Source organism: Micromesistius poutassou (genome assembly GCF_964030765.1).
Source record: "Micromesistius poutassou genome assembly, chromosome: 21".
NCBI classification, from domain to species: domain Eukaryota; kingdom Metazoa; phylum Chordata; class Actinopteri; order Gadiformes; family Gadidae; genus Micromesistius; species Micromesistius poutassou.
The window spans coordinates 1,504,198-1,521,491 of NC_140291.1; the positions used below are offsets into that span (position 1 = coordinate 1,504,198).

The 17,294-nt window shown below is 45.7% G+C and overlaps 2 protein-coding genes across 3 annotated transcripts; one reads left to right on the forward strand and one right to left on the reverse strand.

Moving 5' to 3' along the window:
- Nucleotides 1-864: 864 nt before the first annotated feature.
- On the reverse strand, nt 865-10,963 carry oat (ornithine aminotransferase). 2 transcript variants are annotated; one of them, XM_084485891.1, is made up of 10 exons: nt 10,819-10,963; nt 8,266-8,494; nt 6,950-7,174; nt 6,286-6,381; nt 5,796-5,923; nt 5,484-5,606; nt 5,150-5,278; nt 4,435-4,548; nt 2,441-2,585; nt 865-1,538 (listed from the first exon to the last, which is right to left on the reverse strand). In XM_084485891.1, exons 2-10 carry the CDS (start codon nt 8,471-8,473, stop codon nt 1,378-1,380), a joined length of 1,329 nt encoding a protein of 442 aa, XP_084342017.1. In that variant the 5' UTR covers nt 8,474-8,494; nt 10,819-10,963; the 3' UTR covers nt 865-1,377. The 2 variants fall into 2 exon arrangements, with proteins under 2 accessions (XP_084342017.1, XP_084342018.1); XM_084485892.1 differs by having other exon boundaries at nt 8,266-8,497; nt 10,819-10,942.
- A 94-nt stretch (nt 10,964-11,057) lies between these two features.
- Nucleotides 11,058-17,036, forward strand: lhpp (phospholysine phosphohistidine inorganic pyrophosphate phosphatase). The gene is made up of 6 exons (XM_084485893.1): nt 11,058-11,541; nt 11,703-11,890; nt 12,010-12,163; nt 13,837-13,900; nt 14,025-14,117; nt 15,646-17,036. Exons 1-6 carry the CDS (start codon nt 11,423-11,425, stop codon nt 15,760-15,762), a joined length of 735 nt encoding a protein of 244 aa, XP_084342019.1. The 5' UTR covers nt 11,058-11,422; the 3' UTR covers nt 15,763-17,036.
- The last annotated feature ends 258 nt before the right edge of the window (nt 17,037-17,294 follow it).

A 17,294-nucleotide genomic window follows, 5' to 3' on the forward strand; every position in this document is an offset into this window, starting at 1 on the left:
CGCAATATTGAAAGTGGCAAACGAAAGACGAGTGTGTTATACTGTATACTGTGTTGAGTTGTTATAGTTCTTATCCGGCTAATACAAGTCGGGACTTAATGTGAATTTGCTCCAATGAAAAGTAGAGCGCAAGAGCGTGTTAGAAAATAATCATCATCAATAATGAAAATTAACAGCTGGACTGATTCTGTCCACATTATTCCATCAATTCAAACGGTTTGGATATTGGACCTTCCACATGACTGAATTACCCTATCATAACAACTGCAGAAACAACTCGCCCACTTGTCTGTGACGCTATCTTCGCCAGACGGTGATTCCAACAACGGGTTGTGTAACTGTGTGATTAAAAAGTGAGCTACCGTCCGTCTCGGTTATTGTTATTATCCGAGGATATACGCTCACTGGGTCGCTGCAGGAGCCGGCGGCCCAGCGGACCAGAGGTCAGACCCAGCAGCTGACCGAGGGGAACATGGAGAGCCTCTGGAGGCTGGACTCTGGTCGACCCTGCAGCCAGACACGACCACACGATCCCAGATCAATCTAGTATCCGCATAGCAGCCGCTTCTCTCAAATGTCAAACGTCTCAAATCTAAAAGGGTCTCAAATCGAGGTCTCTTATTTTGGAGACACTCAAATCTGTAAAGGATTTGTCGTTCATACAATCATTCACGTCGGAATCCAGTTTTTAAATCAGTGAGTGCTGATTTATAAATGTTTTGACAATATGACATGCCGAATTTGAAATAGTGTAATTAAAATGTAATTTATTTACCGTTACAGGCGCAAGATTTGTGCCGACACACGTTGAATCGAGATCTTTAAGTGCATAGCGCCATCTAGTGTTCACAAACAGCAACCGTCGCCAATTAAACAATATTTTTATTCAAGGAACTGTCAGGAACCAATATTAAAATATTAAGTATGAATCACATTCAACAACAAATGTTTAAATACCGTTAGTTTCCCTCCTTCCTTCCTCAAGTCATAATGGACACAGAGAACACACACTGAACTCGTCATCGCTGATTTACAACTCTCCCAAACCCTTTCGCCACCGCCATTTAAAGCCAGAACACAAACAGGAGAAAGCCTTCTTCCACCTAGGCTCCGGTTCCCAAGGAACGTTCTGCAGGACAGACGTCACATGTTCCCCCCTAAACGATGAGCACATGATTGAGCAAACGGCATCGATTAATTGACACAATTTCGATTCGGTGCCCTACTCCAAATACATACAATCGTTTCAAGGTTTCAAAACACTTTCAAGTCCACTGCATCCACCGCAGTCTGAGAAGGCCCCCCCCCCCCCCCCCCCCCCTCTGTCCCTGCGTCTGCAGTCCGGACCCCCCCCCACTCTTCCTCTGGGGAGCAGCTCTAGAAGGACATGATGGTCTTGCGAATGATATCGACGCATTCCAGCACCTCGTGCTCCTTGATGATGAGGGGCGGGGCCAGGCGTATGATGTCACCGTGGGTGGGTTTGGCCAGGAGTCCGTTGTCGCGGAGACGCAGGCACACCTGCCAGGCGTCGTAATCTGGGACGGGGAAATGACAAAATCGTGAACCCCCCGTGCATTTATTAGCACGTGTGTGCGAAAACATTATAGAATTAGAAATACAGAACATAACATTTGTCCCTAATAATTGTAATGACTTAATAGTCAATTCAAAGGATGTACTAAATAAATGACTCCTGACGAGTGAAGTAAACAGATTTTGATATTTCCTAACTCTCTTACTGTATTGTTTTAAATGACAGAGTTCATTGGAAGGACAGTTTGGTCCTCTGAGGTCAAGCAGATTGTTCCAGGTTAAAGCCCGCCTCTATTAATAATTACACGCACGTGATTCCCTTGTATCCTAACTTGGGGTTGGCCTTCTTCTCTGACACCGACACCCTAGCATCGCCTCGTCAGCTGACCAAACTCCCAGTTCTACCACCAGGGGGCCAGTGCCAGCCCGTACCTTCACTGTGCGTTCACAACAAAAAGCGAAGCAAATATTCGACCCGAATACATACATACGTTTGATCGGGCGAACTTCAAAATGCTTGTGCGATCGCTTTGAAGAATATTGGAGGAGGAGGAGGGGCTCTCTTGTGAACAACAACGCTTCTTTCCCCTGATTCCTTCTCAACCAAGGCGGAGATCACCACCACCACTAGGAGTCTTTGCTTGTTGTGGAAGTACCAGAGAAGTCGGAGAACCCAACACCGTCGTTTGGGGTTCATAGTCTCATCCGGAGGCGCACACAGCTTTTGGCCGTGATATGTTATATAATGTCGATATTTTAATGACATTACATAGCGCTACGGGAGTCCGCAACCAGCACCAATCTCTTTCACCTCAGTGTTGCGGTTCAATCCTGATAGGCTGTCACGGCCTTCCCTTCGTTTTTGTTTTTTTGGTGTGTGTGTGTGTGTGTGTGAAGAACGCACCTTTAGTCTCCTTGATGACGATGGCGTTCAGCAGGCCCTTCCCCCTGACGCAGGTCACCACTTCGCTCGGCAGCTTCCTCAGCTCCGAGCGCAGGATCTGGCCCATCCACTCTGCGTTTTCCGCCAGGCGCTCCTCCTCCATCACCTGTTGGAGCCACCAATGGGGGGGGGGGGGGGGGGAGGGGGGGAAGGGGGGGGAGGTGGGGGCCGGGGCGGGGAGATGTTCAGGCTGAGGTAAATGTAATTTCGATTCCACTATTTGTCTGCCACATATTTTGGAATTGACAATAAAGCTGACTTTGACTGTTGACTTTGACTGACTGATGTGGTGAAAGATGTAGATATTTTCTCCAATTATTACATACTCATTACCTTACTTAATGCGTATGAAATAATTGTATACAGTGTTTAATATAATATATAATATAAAATTAATATAAATAACAAGTTAATTAATAAACCCTTTGATAGCAGTGCACAGGGTGCAGACCTTGCTCTACTTTTATCAAAGCACGTGTTTAGAGTGGTGATATTCTGCCAGCAGGTGTGAGAGTGATTAGCCATTACAAGCCTTCTCCTGTGTTTTAGTGACATCACAAGTGGGAGTGTCCACCTAGATGGACGGGGTAAGCTGGTAGACTGATCCTATCCAGCATTCATCTAGGTGGACAAGCCCTCTTGTGATGTCACTAAAACACATGTTAAAAAACGGCTTGTAATGGCTAATCACTCACACCTGGTGGCATGATATCACTGCTTTTAAAATCACTCAGAAATATATGCACAACCTCAAGTCGAATACAGGGAAGTTGTCCTAGAAAACATTTATAACATTTATAAGAGCTGTGACACAGTATAAATGAATGCCCAATCCGAATATTTTAGAGTGAACATTGAGATACTACCAGACAACTATTATTTCCTTTACAGTATTTGTTGATCATTTTGTATTATTATTATTTAGTTATTTTTCTTGTTTTAATAATGTTGAGCTGTTCTGTGTGATACTTTGTGAAAACCTAATAAAAAAAGAAAAAAAAAAAGAAGTTGCCATAGAAGTTTGGCTTCATGTGTGTATCATGCGTCACAATGTTGGACTTTTAGATAACCACTAGATGTCGCCAATTCCAACTGTCTGTTCTCTGTGCTTTTCCTGCCTAAGTATGTCTCTGCTGATCACTCACCTGCCCCCTGTTAACTAATCATCTGAGTTGTTCAGCACTCAAACCTGGTCTCTTCACTCTGTCTCTGTTGAGTCTTCACTGAACCCTGAGGCTGGCTTTACACGACAACGATCTGAACACAAAAGTGGCGTTGCGTTCCCACTTTTCATTCCGCGTTTAGGCGAGCGTCTTTGGGTGGAAATCTGCGTGCATATGGTGACGCAAAAGTGTGTGAAATCCGACATGTTTGTTGTGGTTTGCCTGTTGCTGCACGTGGATGTGACGTAAACGTGTACGGGACAAGAGCCAGCGTGAGCAGCTCAGAGCACACTTTTGTGTTGTTAACCCTTTAGACGGAAACGCAACGCTGTCGCTGTCTAAACAAAAGGCACATCTGATAAAATATTTTGTCGGTTTCACCCGGGAGCGTTGTCGTGTAAAGCCAGCCTGAGAGTAACGGTCGTCTTGACCTCTGTCTATGTTTGCTCTGAACTGGATTGATCTTGTTGCCAACCTGTCTGTCACCTAACCCTGATCTTTGGATTACCCTTTTGGCTAGCTGTCGGATTTGGTTTTTTTGCCCTTCTGATTTATAGGCAGATTTTTTTTTTTTGGATCTTCTGAGCTTTTTGAACTTTTTTTATTCTGTGGAATAAAACTACAATAAACTACAACTTATCCTGCTTTTTGCTTCGCACTTGAGTCACCCTCATGCAGCATGCATGGATGGATGGATGTACTGTATGTATGTATGTACTTGTATGTACTGTATGTATGTATGCATGTTCTGCATGTTCTGCATGTTCTGCAGTCTGAAACAGCAGCACTGACCTCCAGCGCCGCCATGGCGACCTGACAGGCCAGGGGGTTCCCGCCGTACGTGGATCCGTGCTCGCCGGGCTTGATGGTCAGCATCACCTCGTCGTCACACAGCACGGCCGAGATCTGCAGCACCCAGGGGCGAACAAAGCTTGCTGTCACACCTGAACCGTCACACCATATCACGGCAAACACTCCATGTCCATGGGGTGATCTCCTTTTCTTTTTAATGCCGATTGTCGGCAACAGCTCAGGTTGGTAGAGCGGGTTTGGCTCGTAACCGGAAGGTTGCTGGTTCGAGCCCCGGCTCCTCCTAGCGTTGAGTGTCGAGGTGTCAAGGGTCAAGACACCTGACCCTTAACTGATCCCTTACTGAGCTGGCTTTCGCCTTGCGCGGTTGACTCTGCCGTCGGTGTGTGAATGTGACTTAATTGTTGGAGGTTGCTTTGGACAAAAGTGTATGCTTAATCCCCTGAATGTAAATGATTCATCTTTTATTTGTGCGTGTTAAACTGGTGTTATTTCATGTTAGGGTTGAGTTTTGAAAACCCATCCCGTGGGCGGGTATTGCATATCAGTGTAAGCTCGTACAAAAACACACAAGACCGCTAGTCTAACGTGTCTCGTGTCTGTCCCTTTACAAACCAACCGAGCTAACTGGCTAGCTCAAGGAAAAGCGAGAGAGACGTGCCCGGAGAGGGAGGCCCGGGGCAGGGCGGTCACGTACCGGGTAGACCCCCCCAGACAGCGCCTTTCCCAGGATGACCATGTCGGGCCGCACCCCCTCGTGGTCCACAGCCAGCCGCCTGCCCGTCCGCGCCAGTCCCGTCTGGACCTCGTCGGCGATCCACAGCACCTGTGTCAGCCGTCAGCGTGTCCAAAGAACGACGGACCCCAGGTCAGATGACACGTTTGCACACGGACACGATCACAATAATGACGGCCTGTGTGTACACAAGACGTTTCACCCCCTTCATTAGACCTTTTACTGCTGCCGAGGCTCTTTACGGCCTCCGGTGAGGCGCTTGCGAATAGCTTCGCACCGGCCAGGAGTCACTCACGTTGTGCTGGGTGCAGAGCTCCCTGACTTTGGTGAGGTAGCCCTGGTCGGGCACCACCACCCCGGCCTCGCCCTGGATGGGCTCCACCATGAAGGCCGCCACGTTGGGGTCCTGAAGAGCTTTCTGGTGGTGGTGGAGAGACAGAGGGAGACAGAGAGAGTGTGAACCAGCTAGTCGAGGTGTGTCCTCCGTGACAATGGTGTGAGGTATGCTGGCCGCAGAGGCCACAGCAGCTTTAACTCAGATAAAAAGATCAGTTTGGCCCTTTAGACGTTCCCAAAGAAGGGGCGAGGCAGCGGTGCTGGAATGTACCTCCAGCGAGGGAATGTCGTTGTACGGTATGAGCTCAAAGCCGGGCATGAAGGGACCAAAGCCCTCGTAGCTGCTGGGGTCTGTGGAGCTGGAGATGGCCGCCATGGTTCTTCCCCAGAAGTTTCCCTCTGGTCGGACGAAAAAAAGGATGAAAATGGGACACTTGAATACCACAGTACAGGACTGTAATAACACCAAGTGTAGCTCACAATATATTTGTATTCCATAGTATTTATAATTATAGTAATTTTACTAATAATACTTTTTTTTTTCTAAAGCGTTTTTTCTTAACTACTCAAAGACTTTGTTTCATGACACGAAAGTACATAAAAAAAAAAAAACAGTGTAGACAAAGAAATGCATCACTAAAAGGTGAGCAGAGTGAGATGTTGAATGCAGAGTTTAAGAAAGATCCGTTTAGAGGGATCCTTCAAAAAGTACGACGACGACCACAACGCTGTAGCTGGTGTCCTCCGTTTTCCCCACTTACCGGCGAAGATGATTTTGGCCTTGTTCTTGGGCACTCCCTTCACCGTGTAAGCCCACTTGCGGGCCAGCTTGCAGGCCGTCTCTCCGCCCTCGACCCCTTCATGAGGAGAAACAAGAAAAAGGGATAAGGTGCAAAAAAAACGAGACCCGTGTTCAGGGGCAGCACCTTGCGGTAGCCGAACATGCCGAAACAACCTCAGCCATATTGTGAAGGTGGCTGGTAAGATGATTGGTTGTCCTCAGGTCACCTTGACCAATATTTATGAGAAACAGGTTGTGCGGTGCGGAAGGCAAATGGTATACTAGACTGTGTAAACCATCCCCTTCACTGTTTATTCGAGGTCCTTCCATCTGGCCGAAGATTTAGAGTCCCTGGTTTTAAGCTCAACAGGACAAGGAGCTCTTTTATTCCAAGTGCAATACGGTTGGTAAATTTGCACAATTCGCTAGATGAGTAGTAGTGTAACAGTGTTTTTACTTATAGTAGTTGGTGTTATTACTTGTATGTATGTGTGTTTATCTGTTGTGCTACTGTACCTGTATGTTACCTGGCTGCAAGACAAGTTTCCCTTAGGGGACAATAAACTGAAACTGAACTGAACTGAACTGATGCTGGTGATGTACTCCTCATAGGGGCCTCATAGGAGCCTCGTAGGGGCCCTTACCCGTGTTCATGGGCAGCACCTTGTGGTAGCCGAACAGGTTGGTGATGTACTCCTCGTAGGAGCCCAGCACGTCGTTGTAGAAGGCCCGGGAGGTGAGCGTGAGGCGGGACGCCTGTGCGGTGAGCGCCGCGATGATCTTAGGGTGGCAGTGGCCCTGGTTGACCGCGCTGTAGGCACTCAGGAAGTCAAAGTAGCGGTTCCCCTCCACGTCCCACACGTACAAGCCTGTGTTTTAGTTAAGGCAAAGTGTTTTGGGGAGGCAAAAACGTAGGACTTTTAAAAATACAGATCTATCTGAGTAACTGTGACCAAATGGCAAAGATGACCATGTTCACGATGACATGAAATAAGACAATGGTTAAAGGTTTTGGGTTCTGTTCTGTTACTACTAACTGTTACTATTATACTATTATTACTACTATTTATTCATTCAGATGATACACTGAATGAATATAAACGGATAAGAGCCGTGTTAAGCCTAAAATATACCAAGGTTATATAAATATTGGATTAGAGATTAGGGTGTTGGGGTTAGGCATCTTTGTAACCTTTGTAAATAGATAAGTAGCATGCCCTTCGATGGTTATGCATAGTATTATCAGTATTATCGTCATTATTTACATTAAATAGCCCATGAACTGTACAACAGCCCCAAGACGGATAAGAAAAGTGCTGAAAGATGTTATGGATTCGTATAGTTGTTTTTTTTCCAGAACTAGATCATTTACATTTATAATCTATAAATAAGACATTTATATTCTTGTAGTTAAGCGTAAGCATCCATGTTTTTCCGACTTGGTAGCTGGAACGCACGTAGATCGGAGACGACCAGTTTCCCATTCTGACTTGCAGCTGAATGTTGCACGTGTTTGTGATGTTCTTTGCCTGTGTAGTAAATGAGCTAGTATCGGTATTGGATCGGCGCATATGGTAAATGATAAATGGACTGCATTTATACAGCGCTTTTTTGTAACCAGAGGCCACCCAAAGCGCCATTCAGCACCATTCATGCACACACCGACGGCGTCAGAGTCAGCCATGCAAGGCGACAGCCAGCTCAGTCAGGAGCAGTCAGGGCGAGGCGTCTCTCTCAGGGCACACCTCGACACTCACAGCTAGGAGGAGCCCGGGGATCGAACCAGCAACCTCGAGGTTACCAGCCAACCCGCTCTACCTCCTGAGCCACATGCCGCCTAGACTCGCCGATACCCGATCGGAGGGGTTTCCAATACTGGCGTCAGAATTGGAAAAGACTCGACCTACTACGACCACAGGAAACGGGCGGCGACCCGTGGGGGGGGGGGAGCGTGACGTACCTTCGCCCCTCTCCAGCGCCACGGGCAGCGGGTGGTAGTTGTGGGCGCCGTACTTTGCCTCGCGGGCGTACACCTCCTCGGAGGTGAGCGGCCTCTGGGCCCGCTCGCTGGCGGCGGTGGAGGAGGAGGTGCGGGCGCCCGAGTGCAGGGCGCGGGCCAGCAGCGGCGCGGCGGCGCGGCCCAGACCGCGGCTCATCTTGGAGATCATCCCCGTCGGCGACACTGCGTTCTGCTGGACGGAGGGGAAAGCAGCAGACGTTGGATTAGGCTTTGTTTTTTTTTTCTGTTTTTGCTTTTTTGTTTTTTGTAACCGTGTGTCCATGGGAGTCGTGCTTTTCTCCTCGCTGCTTTGGTGTTTTTTTAAGCGCCTTGTGTTTCTCCGCTCTGTGTGCCTCGCATTTTTTTTTTTCTATCGTCCAATCAGATGAATTGAGGGGCGGGGCTTCTGTGGGTGTAACGACAACATGTGGAAACGACACAGACGAGGAACTAGTACAAGGGCACTCAGCCGTTCACTGTATGCAGATGTTTGGATACGTGTTCAAAACGGTTAGGCTTTTTTTTTATTCTTAGGTCAACAACAGTGATTGGGTAAAAAAAAAAAAGGGTATTGGGTAAAGGGTAAATAAAAAAGACACTGTAGGTTATGCTTGTTGTAGGCTATTATTGATGATGGCAGTAGAACTTAACCCTAATCCTTGTTTATTTTAAAGACGTTATCTTAAAACTAAACACATGGGCCAAATCCACGCAGATGTTGATTTTGGTGGTAAATATTCAAATTGATTGACCTCTTTTTCAGACGATTGTCTTTTGTATCTTCAACCACAGCGACAACAACAACAACCACCAGCATTTGATGAACAGCTTTATCATTTTTTGGACTATCTGAGAAAGGACAGGAATAAACTTCTAAAAAGATGTTTGAAAGATGTGACGTTCTGCAGAATTCTAGCTGGGAGTATTTGTTCCACCAAAAATGTAAACACTTGATATCGATACCAAGTATCTCACAATATATAGACATAAGAATATGCAGGATTCAGTATCTTGGCCCGGGCCAACGTATTGACATGTCAAGGTCCACATGGTCATGTGTGCATGTGTGCCCCCGAAGTCTAATCTCCGTTCCTTGCCAACATTACAACACTCTCATCCGTCACACTCACAAACCCCATTATACCAATAAAGGTTTGAGTGATTCCAGCGCAGCCAATGGCACGGGGAGCATTAGGAGGTCTGCTGAGGGAAGCTCTATCTTTTATGTTTAGACAAAGCAGCAGACCGGACGGCCAGCGAGGGCCCCAGAGTCCACGTCAACAGTCGCTCCGGGCGTCATAATGGACGCCCGGAGCCTGGCTTCCAGTTGATTCTGTCCCACGGCAGCAGCAGCTGCGGCGGATTCAGACGGTGTGTGCCTTATCAACGAGATAGTGTGTCACCTGGTGGGTTTGGGTTTCTATCCCTGTGACGCACTGGATTAAAGGAGACGATTTTGTGACAATAGTGTTGCCTGGACTTAATTGGAAGTATTACATTATTCACGTAAATGGTGACATAACATACAATACAACAATTATGGTATATATAACTTTATAAGAATTGCCCTTTTGCCAATAACAGTCAACCGTCATGTTTACGTGATATTGTAAATAGATTATACATTTATAAATATTACCACCACTGTTGTTACTACTATTGAATACACCATGAACGAGCTGACAGCACCGATACACTCAAAACCAACCACCACATGTTAGTGGTGGCTCAGATACAATCGATCATTCGATGATTCGTTCAAGATTAAAAAAAAAAACGTGAGTTGTGTGCAGATAGTTTACAGAGACTACCCTGCAAGTGCTGAAAGGTGATAGGCTGCCAGAGAGCGGCCCCCCGCAGACAAACCTCCGCTGGCTAAATTAAGACCGGGCGGGAGCTGGTCTGAGCTGCAAACTGCGTCACTCATAGACACTAACCACCGCTTTACTCGTAGTCCACAGCCACGACTGTAGCGATCATTATGAATGAGCGTCATCGATCGATCTGTGCTTATGAAGCGAGCAGGCGACTCATATTTACCAATGCATTCTCCAATACAGTTGTTGACAGCAGGCTACGCAGGTTCTATTTGCTAAACTTTTTTTGCCCGTATAATTAATAAGTGTACATCACAAATAATGTTCCCCTGAAGAAGAGCGGACACGTAACACGTCTCCAGATCCTGATTGGCGTCCACTGATGCAATTAAAAACCTGTTCAATAACAAGACATGATTCATGCGCAACACTGTTACAATCGGCCGCACACACCTACCTCATCCTATTACCGAGGTTATAACCCGACCCCAAACACACACGCCCCAGACAACGAGTGCATGACCCTTATAATAATGTTATAACAACACTAGTTAGCCTATGGGGTCAGACACTAGCAGCGCAGCTAACCGTAGCCTCTCAGTCAGATGATGGGAGGAGACTTGCGTGCAGACATCCCCTCAGACAATTACTACTACATAAAGCTGATGTTAAGAGAGCAGAGAGGAAACGCTCGTACCCCCGAGATGCTGAGATGTGACAGACAGATGCTCTTCAGACCCGAGCGCTCTTCAGGCTCTTCGGGATGCGGTCGACGGCCGGCGGAGAGGAGAGGAGCGGAGCGACGCCGGGCGGGTTCTGCGTGGATGTGAAGGGGGTGACGGAGGGGGCGGTGCCTGTTAAGGAACACGCCGCGCCTGCGTCACACACCCCGGGTCCCAGCCAATCGGAAGCGGAGGCGCAACCTTCCTTCGCGCATGCTGCAATGTGTCGCCTCGGTTGCGTGTGATTGGATCAATTACCCCCCGACCCTTTGAGCTTTGATCACACTACCGGACCGGTGATGCACTCCGGTGTATCAGTTGAGTAAGGAGATGTGTGTGTACCCCTTGCGCTCCACACACATTTTATTTCTCTTTGTTTCATTTTGTTGTTCTTTTTTTTTGTTCCGTGTCTCCCTCATGTAGGCTAAAGGTTGGGTTAAAAGCGCCAGAAAAACACGCCAAACTAATAATAAAACAATTATTGTACAGTTAGACCTTTGCGTTTGTGTTTTGTCTATTTGGACTACATGAGCCACAAGTCCGTGTTCTGCGCATGCGCCTTGAACGAGACCTTTCGTCATGGCCGACAGCTGCTGGACGAGCTCTGCAGAGAGTTTGAAAGGTGTTATTTTGGATCTGTGCGGGGTTTTATATGACGGCGTGACTCCAATCCCTGGTTCCGTTGAAGCGGTGAAAAGGTGAGTAGGCCTACGGGTCAGATATACAGTTACTGTTGCTGCAGTTCACTAATGGCAGTGTGTGTCATAGGAGTGTAAGCATGTTTTGCAACTTTGCAAAAGGTTCAGTGGCAGCTGTGTAGCTGCATCGCAACTGAATAGCACGCATGTGTTGTTCTCAGACTGAAAGCATCGGACCTGAAGCTGCGTTTCTGCACCAATGAAACCCAAGCTAGCAGAGACAAGTTTGTGGCCAAGCTGCAGGGAATGGGATTTGACATTTCCGTGTGTGAAGTGTTCTCCCCCGCCCCCGCAGCCGTGGCTGTCCTGAAAGACCGGGGGATGCGACCCCATCTGCTGGTCTATGATGGTATTACATCGTTCGACTTTTTTCTTTTTTTTTAGCAGGCCTATATCATTAGGTTATTATTGATGATTGATCAATAATTGTGGAAAAATTATGAGGTATTGTGCTTTGTTTTGCTACAGGACTGCTCTCTGAGTTTGCCGGCGTTGACCAAACCAACCCCAACTGTGTGGTGATCGGCGACGCGGCAGACAAGTTCACCTACCAGAACCTGAACGACGCGTTCAGGGTTCTCATCGGCCTGGAGAAACCAGTGCTGTTCGCTCTCGGAAAAGGGTAAGAGTCGACGACAGAATGGGATCTATTGCCAAATGGAACATAGAAAGAAACTGCAAATTAAAAAAAAAAAATCGTAATTTTTTATAAAATCTTTGAGGGGTAATATTCTCTGCATTTATGAAAGAAAGTCATGTGTAGAACCTCTGATTATTGACACTCGTAGTTCTTGACTTAAGTGCGTAGTAAATAAAACAAATGGCTGGAAAAGGATTAAAAGCCGCAGACTCCAACACAAATGATATCGCTCTACCCCCCCTGCCAGGAGCACTCTGCTCTGCATGTCTTGTATAGTGCCTGTTAATAACCACTTCAGCTTGGCCTTTCCAGCAGCTTTGCCAATGTGCGCTACCAGGTGTGTCCCCTTTACTGTTTCTCACTGACACTGCCAGGGCTCTCAAGTTTTGAACTGAGTTCAGAGTGAGATTTTGTCGGCGGCGGTGGGGGCGTATATTAACATGTGACTGCATACAATTGTGTCCACAGACACATGTCACACACACATGGTGACTAATGTATGATAGTAAGCATTATTGGCCCTTAACACTAATATTCAGAAACAACACTGCCTCAAAAGGCTATTGGCTTAAGCAACACCAGTAGAGGCATATACTTTTCCCTGAACTTTTAAACGTTGCAAACGTGAAAAACATAATTATATATTTATGTGGCATTCAGTCCAATGCTTAAAATATATCTGGCATTCAGTAGGCCAATGCTGTGGTAAAGTGTGTAAAGTATGACCAAGTGTTTCTTTCTGTTCAATAGATACAACTTTATCAATCCCCTGTAGGAGAAATGTGTTAATGTTTGTCCCTATAAAGCAATAATGGTAAAAAAAAAAAAAAAAAAATACAAAACATGACGGTAACTAAGTAAGTCAAACCGTCCAATCGGAAGGCTCTACTTAACCACGCCCCCGACTCACTTCCACCAATGCAAAGCGAACAGAACCGAGTAGGGGAGGGCGTAGCCTAACTAGTTTGTGAACGACCCAGAGAAACGCAACGCAAATTCAATGTGAACATGTATGAGGCTTTAATAAAATCCCGGACGATTTTGAAATTCCGCCACACATTTTTTAAAAAGTGTCTAAAAAAGAGAGCATGTCCGGGCAAAAGAGGACGTCTGGTTACCCTACGTACGGGAAACCCATTTGATTCCTACCTGTTCCACTGTTAAATAGTGGCGCAAATTGGTGGGCGCTATCCTGGTCATTTCTCTGCGTGAAAAATACGAAGTGTGGCGTGTGAGCGTGTGAATGGGTTCAATTGCGTGTGTCTCACGCCGAATGCGTGAGACTTGAGAGCCCTGCACTGCCGTGTGTGTGTGTCATGTTTCAACTCACCTGTCCATCTGAACTATTTGATGACTGAAAACGAATTCGTTTTTATTCCTATTTTTTTGATGATCTGTCTGTTTACTGAACGATTTACTAATTGACCTAATTGAGGTTAATAATCTCAATTAGCCTAATCCTGGTTTAATAAAGGTTAAATCCAAATACAATGTTAGTTTGATGAGGGACTGCACTGTTGGACTTGTACCATTGCTGCACATAATTGCTTTAACTGTTTTACTGTCCTCTCTCTCTCTCTCTCTCTCTCTCTCTCTCTCTCTCTCTCTCTCTCTCTCTACCCTCTCTCTACCCTCTCTCTCTCTCTCTCTCTCAGGAGATATTACAAAGAGACGGACGGCTTGAGTCTGGACGTGGGGCCGTATATGAAGGCTCTAGAAGTAAGCCATTCCTAGGAACATTGGCTCACCCGCCCCACAAAAGGAGCTGCCTCGAAGCGGTCGGGTCAATCATTGCCCAGTGTGTGAGTGTGTTCATTTTCCAACGTTCTTTCTCCTTCTCCAGTACGCCTGTGACGTAGAGGCGGAGGTGATCGGGAAGCCGTCCTCTGCGTTCTTCCACAGCGTCCTCCGTGACATGGGCCTTCAGCCTCACCAGGTACAGGAGAACCGCTACGACTGGCACTCATAACGCCCAATGAACACGGCCCTTTGGGGAGGACAAACAAATCATCAGAATTCTCCTGTTAAAAATAGGCTTGAGTCCCCCTTTTTCTTTTTTCTTTTTTTATCATATGTGCCTTATTGTGCTGATCGATTGATTGATTGATTTTATTTGACCATTTTGATATAAAATATGAACAGCACTCTGTGTCATACATTCAAATACATAAATAGTCAGGGAATAAAGCCAGAAGGCTTATTTCCATTGTGGTCCCTGTGTGGCAGGCAGCAGCAAATCATACATCAATCATTCAACAAACGTACACAACTACATACCATAGAATACACATACAAGTCACACACAATGACAACGACAATGATAATATTTAAGACATGCCTAAGATTGGCGTCTAAGCCATTGTTTCAAAGCCTTTTTAAAACTACCTGTGTTCCTGACTGACTTGTGTGTACCAGGTAATCTGTTCCAAAGTGTAGTCCCAGCATACAGAAAATAATCTTTGCCCAAATTAGTTTTAACTCTGGGGGGTACAAAATCTGTTGCGCTACCCCTAGTGGACTGCCTGTGAACTTCACTTACTCGATTTAAAATCATTTCTGAAGTATTTGGGCACGTCCCCATAAACAATCCTATGTACCATGCACAGCTGTATCTGAGATACGCCATCCTCTACTCTCAACCAACCCAACCTCTCAAAGTGGGAGGATTCAAGATGAGTTTTCATTGGGAGGTTAAGAATAAGCCTAACTCACTTATTTTGCGAGGTCTGAAGCCTGTGTTTCAAATGCATTGTGACACCATTGTACCACGAGCCACACGCATAATCATAATAATAATCCTGCTAAAATGACCATTGTTTTTTGATCCAGAAACTTTGAGATTCCGGCCAAAAAACGCATACTTTGATTTATTTTGGTGATTACCTTTTGAGCCTGATCTACACCAGATAAGATACACAGCAAGGGAACGGACTGATTCCTTGGCTGTCATTTCAGAATCTCCAGCTAGGACCTTTTAAAATCTGAGGCTTTTTTCAATTTCATTTTTGATCCATACAATATGGACTCAGTTTTCCCCAAGTGAAGTGATAACCTTTTGTCAGACATCCACCTGCTAACATTTAGAAGTTCTGCACAAAGTGTTCTCTCAATAATGTTTTCATCCTTGTGAGAAACTGCCAGCGCAGTCATCTGCATATAAAAAATAGATTACAAGATCAAACTGACTTTGTTCTGTTGTGTATTGTTGTTAAATGAACAAAATCCATGATAAATAAATTATAATAATAATAGACATGAGTCTATGAGTTCAAACCAGGTCAACGATAAAAATGCATCCTTATTTTTTTATATATGCTTTATTTTGGCTAGCTCTATCTCTGTCAGATTTCACGCTCTGTTTGCTTTGGGCTACAGTGTTGATGGTTTCGTGTTCACTTTTAGTCAACCCTTCTGCCTCTCTCACTCACTCCTTTGCTCACTCAATCATCCTCTCACCTCTGCAGGTCTTGATGGTCGGGGACGACCTCGTTAACGATGTGGGCGGGGCCCAGCTCTGTGGAATGAAGGGTCTGCAGGTCCGGACTGGTAAATATAGGTCAGTAGTTTCTGTTCTGTTCTGAATGCACACGCGTGCACGCTCGCATGCACGCACGGACGCACACACACACACACACACGCATGCACCTCACCTTCCTTCCCTTTTGGACTGAAAAAAACACAAATACTTAATAAACAGACAAATAAAATATCCAAAAATTTTATATTGTATGTACTTCAACAGATCTTCCTGTCCCGCATTAAGTAAATAACGCAGGTTTCAGACCTTGATATCTTATTTGCAAATACAAAAAAAACTTCACTAAAACCCAGTACTAGTGCCAATGGTGAATGGTGAAATAAAGTTCTGATAAGCGCCAGGGAAATGTCCTGCTTCAAACCATTTTCAGGAGACATCTGATCTGAGATCTTTTTGGTTGCCCTGCAGTAGACCTACACTGTTCACAGTTGTACAGAATGTAGCCCACAAATATGGCCGCGGTCAGAAGTCAGTTTGAAGCTTGACAAATCGGGGCAATTATTCACACAATTGACACAAAAGTGTTTTAGGTATGGAGTATAACTGGAACAACTGAACTGGCCTGGCCTGCTCCGTTCACACTCACTCTTACTCTTTGCGTACCTTGTGTGTTTTGCAAAACAATACGACTTTCAGTCGTGTTTTTTGGGCGGAGCTACAAAATATAGTGCGAGAACAGAAATCACAGAAAACTGCGACACAGAAAACGCCAAAAAGCAATGCAGACAAGCCAGGAAACGTAAACAAAGCAACCACACCTCTCTGCTGAAGACTATTGCTGCTGAGACTTATACATTCCCTGTGCCGTTTATCTGCCACAAGAGGGCGACGGCACACCAGAATTAATATAGGCCTTGACCGATCATTCTCGTCGGCCTCCCGGTCTACTCGTATTTATTTCAGAAACTAGAAACAGAAACTTCACTCCACCGATACTCGTTGCTGGCTGGGATTTTCAAGCCAAGTTTGTGTCTACGACCAGGGATTTTTGTGTAATTAGAAAAGGTCTGGCTTATATGATATATCATATGACTTACTAAAATAAATGGCAGATCCCCTCCTGTTTGGGGAGCTTGAGAACAAAGACCTTTTAAATCCTAGAAGTTTAACTGTCTGTTGTGGGATTTATCGCATGATTACATTTTCGGACACAGCTGTTTTCTGGAAATGTCATCACATTTCCTAATGTATTTGGCTTTTCTGATGTCGCTCTTATGCAGATAAAGTAGACGTCTTTCTTGACAACTTGAACTCCATTTTATTGACTTTGTTGTCCCCCACCTGTATGCCTATATCACTGTAGCTCTGGATCATGTGACAATTCAAATGCAAAGTGTGTGTGTGTGTGTGTGTGTGTGTGTGTGTGTGTGTGTGTGTGTGTGTGTGTGTGTGTGTGTGTGTGTGTGTGTGTGTGTGTGTGTGTGTGTGTGTGTGTGTGTGTGTGTGTGTGTGTGTGTGTGTGTGATGAAGGTGTGAACTTTTTTTTTTTTTAATCTGCGGTGTACAAACGCACGTTGGCCTACATATAACGGCCCACCCCTGTGTGCCGTATCGCTCCTGTGATGATAAATCTGC